This window comes from Phalaenopsis equestris, unplaced genomic scaffold (assembly GCF_001263595.1).
Source record: "Phalaenopsis equestris unplaced genomic scaffold, ASM126359v1 Scaffold000610, whole genome shotgun sequence".
In the NCBI taxonomy this organism is placed as follows: domain Eukaryota; kingdom Viridiplantae; phylum Streptophyta; class Magnoliopsida; order Asparagales; family Orchidaceae; genus Phalaenopsis; species Phalaenopsis equestris.
Window position 1 is genome coordinate 373,587 of NW_018165050.1, and position 10,667 is coordinate 384,253.

Below are 10,667 nucleotides of genomic sequence, written 5' to 3' on the forward strand. Positions count from 1 at the left end.
TTCAAGTTTTTCCTGGGCTTTTTCTCTCGTTTTATCCACGAGAAGAATATCATCAGCAAAAAGCATACACCAAGGTACATCCTCCTGTAGATGTCTAGTAAGACCATCCATAACTAAAGTAAAAAGATATGGGCTTAAAGTCGATCCCTGATGTAATCCAACATAAATAGGAAAAATCCTCCTTCAGTTCCCTTCAGTTCGAACACAAGTAACATCTCTTGTATACATATCTTTAATGACTTGAATATACGACAAATCAACATCTTTCTTATCAAGAACTCTCGAAAGGATATCTCTTGGAACCTTATCATAAGCTTTTTCTAAATCAATAAAAATCAAATGTAGATTCTCCTTATTATCTCTGAACTTCTCCATCAAACCTCTCAATAAATGTACAGCTTCCATCAGCATTACTGGAATGTGAGATTATTATTTTTTTTCCAAGAAGAATAAGCAAATGTTAGTAGGAGAGTTTCATTTGAAATAAATCAAGCAGATTATTCATTCATTTTGTAATCTAGATTCAGCATAGCCAATATTTGAAATTCTTGCTCAAATTTTCTTATTGAATTTGGTTTGAAATTGAGTTTTAGTTTACTTTAATAAATAATATGTTCGATTTTGGTGATCTAAAAAAATAATTGAGGTTTTCAATCCATAATCTCATTATAATTGGCTCAACATTTTCATTTCATTTATACTTATAATAATATATTTCATACAGTAATGTAAAATAAACTTTATTGAGCAGTTTATTAAATTTTTTGATGAGCTACTAGTTGAAATACAAATAAACTTAGTAACTAAGGTGTTTGTTCATGTTTGTTCATTTATTTGTTCAGGTTTTTTTTTTTTTCAAACATATTTGGCTATCTAAATAAATGAAAATAAATGTGAGTTTTCTATAAATAAGTAAACTCTGAGGGCCTCACTCACCCTTACACGCGCGCAAGCACAAGCTAATAGGAACAAGGAGTTGAATGTTTGACTAATACGAAAATTAATAAATATATTGTTGAAGCTTACTTCAACAAAGGATGTGCGTTATTTATTTATTATAGTCAAAATCACAAATCATCTGAAACATATGACTTCTATATTGATTCTCAAAACTTTCAATCTAAAGCAGCCAAGGATCATAGGTCAATATTGTTTTGCAACAGTTTCCATAAAATCAATGTTGAAGTAATTATTAATAGATTAAAACTTATCATTCCCAAACTTATTTTCACAGGTCAACATGACTTCGTGGATGTGGGATATAAATGATAATACGATTACGACCAATGAGCTTTTTCATAGTTATAATTCTTTCAATTCTACTAAATTATGCACCAAGGTTGATCCTATAAAAGCATTTGATCATGTTAACTGCTTGTTCCATAAAAAATCACTTATGGAATATTGGCTTTTCTGCAATTTTTGTCAATTGGATCATTGCTTGCATCTTTGATGTTTATTTTCCTATGATCATGCATGAGGCTTGGAAATTATTTTTCCTCCAAAATGGACTTTACGACAAAGATGCATAGTAACAATTGCTTGCATAATAACAAGCTTCTAAAGGCATCTTTAAAAGATTTATTAGTCATATATATGATTACTTGCATTATAACAATACTAATAAAAAAAGTTCTGCATGATCTTTACTCTTTTCTAAATAACATGGTAGTTTGGGCTTACCCTCGTTGAATGCCTTAAATCTAATGTGTAAAGTTATGTTAGAATGATTTACAATACAAATTTGTTTCTTGTCAATTGGTTTAATATGTACCTTGTTTTTTTGGAAAAAGCCATCACTCATTGCCTCCCACTTCTGAAAATTACTTCATGATAGTGTTAGTTATATCTATAAACAATTGAATTTTAATGTTAAAACTAATAGCAATCTATCACTCTATTTTGACCATTAGCTCTTAGGGTCTATTATTAAAATGCGGTCAAGTCAATCATATGTTAGTGGTTTTCTCTACAAGTGAAGGCTACTATTAAGGATATCATTTTAGATGGTGCTTGAGCTTTAACTCGACATCATGGGTATGATTATGGTGATTGCCTCCATCAAATTAATTACACTATCATTTTCACAACTAGTCTTAGTTGTTATTTTTGCAATTTTGATTATTTTTCTTATGTGCTTTCTTGTTCTCTCATGCACTCAAATATGCAAAGTGTTTTTGAAGAAATACTTTCGATTTAAAGAATGCGCTATTAAATATTCCACTCCTCGAACATTAAAATTTCAGGCCTAAAACCTAAAGATATTCTAGCTTATCAGGCTCTTATCATTAGCCAAATATGTGTTTTTGTTAGATACATAATGAGACTTACTATCTTCTCTTATTTGAATGACCTACCTCACTTAATATATTGAAAATTGCATTTTTTTGGGGTGGGGGGGGGAGTCATCTTCCTGCAAAAAACTAATAAATTTATCATGTATATTTCTTCTGGCTGACAGCGGTACAGACTTGTCTCTTAAGTGTCTCATAAACTCATCCCACTGCACTAGAAGACTAGGTCGACTACCAAATTTCTCCTGTAACTAACCTTATCACCATCTATCAGCTTCCACCTCAAAAGCAAATGTGGTAAGGGTAACAATCTTCTCTGGTGGACATAACAACCCATTTATAATCTTCTCTACTCTCAATAGTCATTTTTCAGTATCCACCTGACTTCATCCTTGAGAAGTGGCCTCATATATTGAAAGGAATTCAAATACTTATCTATCGATGCTCCTCTGCTGCCACTAGCTTGATATTGAGAATTTTTAATCAGTTGAGTCACAGCATTCATCGGATCATAAAATACATCAACATTAACTATGACAATATGGAATATGAAACTTAACATTATCATCACTGGCCTCTTTCTCCTAATCATCCATAATTCTGAAATAATGACGAAATAATTTATTTTGACTCAATTAAATTATTAATTTTTTATTATTTATAACTTAATTCAATCATTTTAACCGTTCTTTCATTAAGATTCTTGTTGTTTAATATAAATCATTGCCCTAATACAACTTTTGTCATGACCCGACCCGAGATTTAGAATTAAACAAGACAAGAACGAGCGATCAAACGATGGAAAAAAAAATCCGATATTCTATGCCTATCACTAAAACTTTAATATTTAAAATATTAATTGAACGAGCCACTAAAAAATAATTACATTGAAAAAATATAGTTACCCTTCAGGTTGCTGACGTTGTATTTTGTTCGCTTTGGTTTTCCTTCTATTTATCTTAATTCAAAAGCTTAAAACCTTTTATCTTATTCAAAAGCTTAAAACCTTAAAAAAATATTAAAATAACATAATGAGTTATCTAAAGATAATCGAGGAACAATCACTCTTTCAAACTACAGCAACCCAAAGAAAAGAAAAGAAAATATACATGCTAATTTTTCATATTTCTATAAAAATCTTATAATAATCTAATATATGTGTCCATGACATTTATTTAATGAAAATAACTTAAACTTTTATATGCATTAACTTTAACTTCTCAATGTTTAGTCTTTAACTTTACTTTTATTTTATATTATTAACATTCACATCTGTTTTTAAAGCATCGTCAAAACATAACCTAACACAACCATGGATAATACTATCTCGTAGTAACAACGATCCATGATCTAATTTACATGATTATCTGAGGTGAAAAAATGCATACTCTCCCGTAACCAATATTTACTCGGTGGCGCAACTGTTAGCGATCTAAATATCACAATTATCTAGGGTGATAAGAAAACATCGACACACATGGGTACACTGGCGTCTCCTACCTATACCAAAATGAGGTGAACTCCTCTTCGTAGCATGCACATACAAGCATCCATATATAAGTTATTTCATTTTTTACAACATACATTATTCTCTTACAAAACATTTTATATTTATCTACTAATAAATAATTGCACTCGTACTAAAATTATAAGTAATGAAATAAACTGATTTATGCACATATAATAAAATTTACATGTCATATAGTAATGTGGCAACTTCTTAGAAAAACTATAATGTAGTGACCACTTAGGAAAACTAAAATGCAACTATTTATACAATAGTTTTAAAATGTAAATTTCATGATTATCAATAAGAAGAATCAGATATAGTTTAATTACATTGACAATAGGAATAATAGTGAAAATTGTAAGCAATAATATATTCAAAAATAAGAAATATTTCTATAACTTAAAAGCATAATTACTCACTTCATTCTTTAAGTGACCTCTATAAATTTTATTCCTCCACTTTACTATATTGTCAATCTTTTGTCAATCTTAATTCTGAACAGCCTTCTTTCACACATCCTAATTGAATAAATTTTAATAACATTAATTATATCATTTATTCTAATAAAAATAATAGCATTAACAGTTTACCTTATAAGTTTTTTAGATCGATCTCATTCCTTACTCACATGATTTCTTATGTGAAATCAATGATTTCTGAATCCAAAAACTTACGCTCATTGATTTATGATTTCTAAAATAAATTAATAAAATCTAATCCATAAAACTTGATATTAAACTAACAATACTTGAATAACAAAACCTACTCTCACCTTTTTAAACCTCGGTTCACCTCCTTATTGTATGCGGCTCATGAACTCGAGCAGCCTCACACGTAAAGGTCCTTCACTCGCCTTCCTCGCCTCTGCCTACTTCTTCCTTAGCATACAAAGAGTCACTCCACCAGAATTTTGTCTGGGCCGATTATCCACTTCAAGCACGAGGTCGTGCCCTCACCTTCTCCCTTCCCTCTCTGCAGCTCACCCACCTTCCTCGCATGCAAGACCACTTCTCCCTCGATAAGATGAGCATGCGACGTTGCTTCGACACTGACTCCAATTCTTCACAGAAATGAAGCACTTACTTCCCCACTTCATGTCTTCTTCTTGCCTTGTATGTTGCGTCGTTCCTCTTCACACAAACACCTAAACGAGTTTCATGTGCTCAAATCGACTAGGATTGCACACGTGAATCTCGTCTACTCTTCCTTCATGAAGTAAGTCACCCGCACAACTCTCTTCTTCTTCTTCTTCTTCAGTTAAGGCACACACTTCTTCCTCCATTCTTTCTCACGACTTCATCTCCTCCCTATCTCTATCTCGCCCTCACTTCTTCTATCTCGCTCTCTCCCTCGTCCAAAACTATCATTTGTGGGGAAAGAAGGAAACAAGGAATATAAATTTCATTTTGTTTTCCCTCAAGCGACACTTCTCCACGGAATGGCACTTGTATTAATAAATTATTATTACCATTATTTTTTTATTTTATTATTTTTTAAAACCGGTTATTACAGGTATTAGATTAAAAATCGTTGGAGGCAATGAATATTAGAGAGAGAATGTTTATTTTTAGAAGTTTAAATGCTTTCTTTTTAACGATACATCACCAAGAGACAATTTTTGGCTGACTCTTCTCTTAACTATCGATGATGAGAAAATGTCGTATTTAAGTGGCTCAACAAAATAGAACATTTTATAGCTATATGATTTTTTTTGTGTCATGATAAAATATCCAAAGCATTTTTATGATATGATTAATTTACAGAAGTGTTTCATTTATCATGTTTATGCCTTCTAAGATTTTATGATGTCTTTCCCACACTTCCATCATAAGAAAATAAAGCAATCGATCACAAGAAAAATAAACTACAAAATTATGACAAAAAATAAACACAAACCAAGAAACAAAAGTAAAACAACTAATAAGCAAAGGTAGTACACCGAAATACCGTAGTATAGCGGACAACAGGACCTACCCAGCATGAATTAAGTCAAAACAAAATCCCTTGCCACTGAAATTCAGCATTTGAGCAACTGCATTTTAAGGTTTTAACATGATTAATTATTTGATTAATTTATTTTTGCTTATTGCCTGAAGTATGTGATTTATTGTGAGTACAATATTCAGTCAGATGGAATCTACAAAAACTTCAATTCCATACTTCACAAAGAAATTCAAATATTAAAACTATGCAATTCTGTACCTTCTATAATTTTATACCTTTAAAATTACCAATTACTTGTTAAATGAATGGAGCAAATGAGGTAACCCAAGCTCGATTCAAACATATACAAAAATCGACTGTACTAAAAAAAATAACATGCACAATCAGGAGACTTTTCACGATCAAATTTGAAGAAAATGAACAGATATGTCGGAAAAAGAATATTTAGTACCTCAAAATTAGGCATCTGTACAAGGCCACAAAATGCTTCTTGTTTCTCCTTTTCTTCGAAACAATTTCCTTAATCTGCAAGACTGCTGCAATATGAGCTTGTAGGTTGAAGGATGTTGGCTTGCTACTAACGAGAATTCATCCTTATATGGTTGTTTTCCTTCAATCATCAATTGCCATATCAAAGCTCCTGTTCCAGCTTCGCCTTTCTTTGCAGACTCATATAACTTATCATAAACTATCTTCAGGATGATATCCCTATCATAAGATCCATTTTTCTTTCCTCCTAAGCGAGACCCAACCTCAGCAAAAAGCACTGGCTTTTTCAGTACATGCTCGCTATCATTCACATGGTAATCAACCCAGCTGGAGAGATACTTGACCTTCTCCTCAAAGCTTGCTTTTGGTATCCTAAAAAAAAATAATAATAATAAAATTTAAAAAAAAAAACATAAAAAAGCCCCCCTCAATTCAGGATAAAGTTGATTTGCAATCTAAGAGTCCATTTGGGACAGCTGCAGCTTTTGGTAAAAGTGGATGAATGTAAGCTGTGGTGGGAAAAGAAATTTATTAAAAAGCTACCGTATGAATTATAAATATTTATTTCTTTCAAAAAATCAGACAGCTTTTTTATAACCACCACATTTTACAGATTTGATTGTAATAATCAAATCTTCACCACAAAAGTTTCTAGAATGTAGCAAGAAGGCAGTCCCTCAAACAAAGCTGTAGCAACGGTCTAAAACACAAAGCAGACAACAAATTATCTCAAACAGAAGTAGCTTTGAAACCAACCAGCTGTCAGGATATGCATGAACTGAAGCAAAATCAATGTTCTCATCGGCGGAGTTTTGGATGAAATCAGAACCAAGAGAAGAAGCCCACTCTCCAGGATTAGCACCTAATCTTTCAGTTCTCCCTTGTCCATAGAAACCTTCTAACCCAACTGTGACCAGATGTTTCTGATCCAAACTTTTGATGTAAGAAGCCATCTCAGCAATCCACTCCTGCCTCACAATTTGTAGCGTGTAAGCTCCAAAACAATTGGTAAATCAAACGCATATTGTAGGAAATTTTGCAAGTTTACAATAGAAAACTACGATAGATGAATGTGTTACCTGAAGAAGAGGAGCGGATGAGTTCAGCACGCATCTAGGTTCATTCATAAGCTCCCAAGCAAATATTGCAGGTTCGTCTTTATATCTAACTCCGCTAAATGAGTTCTTTCTGGACAAAATTTTCTAAATGTTTGGATAAGAAACTGATTACACAACAGTAAGCATTGATGAGAACTCAAATATATCCATCTAGCAAGAAATATGCAGGCTAGAATTACGGGCATGTAGGAAGAAATAAATTGGTTAGAATTAGTGAATTCATTAATCAATAGTGAGTTACCAAATTTAGCAAAAAAAAAAAGTAATTTAGCCTGCAAATGTAAATAGCATGTTTGAATATCAAGTCAATCGGTGTGTAAAAACCATGATCATAAACTGTTAATGTAAATGACTTCGGCAGCAACTCATTCTAATCGCATCTTCTCAAGCAACATACTACAAATTTGTGATTATCATTAATATGTATAGGTTATATCTATCTAATTAGCCTTTAAAGCATCCTAACCTTTTCTTTCTTTTTACTCGTGCATAAAATTATGAGCTATAATTCCCCTATTATTAAAATCCACAGCCTAACCTTTAAAAAATCTATCACTTAAACTGCTTTTTGTCCCCGCAAACTTCTTTCTACTCAAGAAAGAAGTCATACTCCCTTGATCACTAACAACTCATCACTGTACATATTTTTCATGAGAAGTTTGCCAAAGCATTCAATTCCAAGAGAACAACCATCACCATCAAGCCGCGTAGCCAACTCATGCAAAAGTATACACATCCAGGTCGAATCAGCAAAGAAACAGAAGGAAATGATCAATAGAAAAGCACTAGAGATATGAAATCTCCAAGAAAAGAACTTGTGGAGCCAATTCTTGTTCATATATTGAAGGGTTCTAGGTTTTTCTCTTCCTACACTTTGTCAGCCTTCACATAAGTGAAAATGGCGACTCTGGAAAAAATAAAAATTAAATTCTATCAGGGCAAGCAACAAACGCACAGAGCAAGAATAAATGTTCATCGAACTAATATGGAGTTCTAACAAGGACATCAACCAGGAGCAAAAAAATGGTTGGTTTCTTCACCAAACCATACTGTTTGAAGTGGTATTCAGATGAGTTAAGCACAAATTTGGCATTAATAAAGAGCATGCAAATTTAATGTAATTGAAATACTGGAACTACTTGACAGATGAGGCAATTCAGGTTGCCAATGTCTTAGCACTCTGCCCAAAGATGATTGCTGCCATATCAAGTTAGCGGTGGTAAGATAGAGCACAACCAAAGTGCTCAAAAGCTGCACAATAATCGACAACAGCAAAGGATCCCGTCCACTAAGGGAGATGAGCATGCCATGCTCCCCGAGAGCATGGGTATAGGATGAAAAGATTCTTCCACCGAGCATCTCCTACCAACATAAGCATGTCTGATACAATTTTTTAGGATTTTTTTTAATCCTTTTTAAAAAAAATATAATGATTTATTCAAAGTCAACGAAAAGATATTTTGTGGTTTATTGAATTTTGGAAGTGTGAATCAAATTGTGTGATGTTTATGTATTTGTTCATTTCAAGACAATCTCAAGAATGTCTACACATAATATTCAAGATATCTGAGTATAAACGAATTCCAAAGAAATTTCATTAAGACACCTTGCTATGAATAGGATTTTTTGAGATGACTGAACATTTCAGAGAGAAAATGCTTTGGATTATAAATTTAGGGTGTTTTTTGGACAGCTTGTGCGTTTCAGGATAAGCAGCTTATCCTGAAACGCCGTCCGCGGGTCGACCGCAGGGTTCGACCCGCGGCCTACATTTAGTGTAAAAATGGAACAGCGCTTTTGGATAAACGGGCAAAACGCACGAACCAAACGGTACCGCAGTGTTTTCAAAAATGCCCCCGCACTTATAAGCTGCCCCAAACGGGCCCTTAATAATAAACACAACTAATTGTAAAATGTTACTCGATAAAGGGACTCTTTCTGAACAACAATCAAAGGCTCATGATTTGTATAAGACTTAAAAAGATATCTGTAATGATGATAATGTGATAGCATTTCATACACGGTGCCATGATTTTCTAAAATTCCTCCTGATACTTCTAGTATTTCATATTATAAATACCCCTAAATATAAAAAAACTCATTTCCTTAATGCAAACTTCTACTTTCAATACACCTACTACTTTCAAAGCTCTTACAACTACGGTTTCCCTTATCATTCCCTTATTATTCCATTAATTGCTTCAACAATGATATCAACCAAGGATGAAAATTCTCAAGATGTAGTCTCCTTTTACCAGAGTATTGTCAACTTCACAACATAGGAGAAGCTGAAGATAAAGCACAAAATCCATATCATATATAAAAAAGGAGAGGTTGAACACTACCAACACGGCAAAAGTGATCTTTTCTTACTTTCCAGTTACCATTAGTTTGGCTATCTCCTAATGCATATGTTCTTTGAGGAGTGAAGTTGTTGTTCTACAAGTAAGATGTGACTTGGCACAACAGATTTACTTCTTCAAGTTTACGTGTTTGGATGGCGTATGCCTCTTCTCGGCCAAGCCTTCCTGATCTTTAAGCATACTTTGGATTGCCCTTGTAAAAAAGGCTAGAGGAATAGCTATTTCTTTGTAAAGGCCAACAAGGATTGGAGTTTTAGGCTACCCTGCAAGTTGTTGTTATGAGGCGCTTGAACTACAAGCCTATACTGAGAAGATGGGAAAGATAATTATCAGTTGAAAAGATTTTGATCATGATGGATATCTGTTGAACTCATTTTTAATGAGGTCTAGTCTTCCTCTTCGGGTTTAGGATCTAGCCTTAGGGATCACACGATTATGCAAATCTTAGAACCTTAGAAATGGGACCCGTCTCATTTTTTTTAAAAAAAAAATTCAACCCGCTTCCGTCTTCTTTTGTGGTTCCAAGTGTGTGGTATCGACTTCTAGCATTTAGAAGAGTGAAACCAACATGAGGAAACCCAAAAGGGATCCCTATAGGACCTTTTGAGCCTTAGGGTGACCTTTTGCACAATTCGCACTCCCGCGCGCACAAACTTCGCAATTCGGAGAGTCGACACGTCCGATCGCCATGATTCGCTTCGTTTGCACTGTTACTTGTCGAATGCTCGAGTTAACCTCTTGAAACAATCGATCGCGAGTCGAAATTTTGTGAAATTTGAATTTTGACGCGTTTTTGACCCGATTATCGATGACGCCGTCCGAGCAACCCCGAATGACGAAACGGACTGCACCAGCGCGTCCAGAACGTCGATTTTGCCTAGGGAGGACACCCATTTTGTTACGTCGCCGCGCGCGAGTAAATCGAATATAATTTGTATTTGAATTGGAC

At 33.7% G+C, this 10,667-nt stretch overlaps 1 protein-coding gene across 3 annotated transcripts in view; it reads right to left on the reverse strand.

Moving 5' to 3' along the window:
• LOC110029925 (mannan endo-1,4-beta-mannosidase 6-like) overlaps window positions 1–10,667 on the reverse strand; it is a 54,253-nt gene that overhangs the window by 31,998 nt on the left and 11,588 nt on the right. For 2 of the 3 annotated variants that reach the window (XM_020732420.1, XM_020732419.1), the window contains exons 3-5: window positions 7,317–7,439; window positions 6,994–7,205; window positions 6,200–6,609 (exon numbers count right to left, since the gene is read on the reverse strand). In XM_020732420.1, coding sequence (XP_020588079.1) covers window positions 6,207–6,609; window positions 6,994–7,205; window positions 7,317–7,439 — 738 coding nt within the window. In that variant the 3' untranslated portion in view covers window positions 6,200–6,206. Of the gene's footprint in view, window positions 1–6,058; window positions 6,610–6,993; window positions 7,206–7,316; window positions 7,440–10,667 lie in introns of those variants that run through there. The other variant, XM_020732418.1, reaches the window with a different exon arrangement.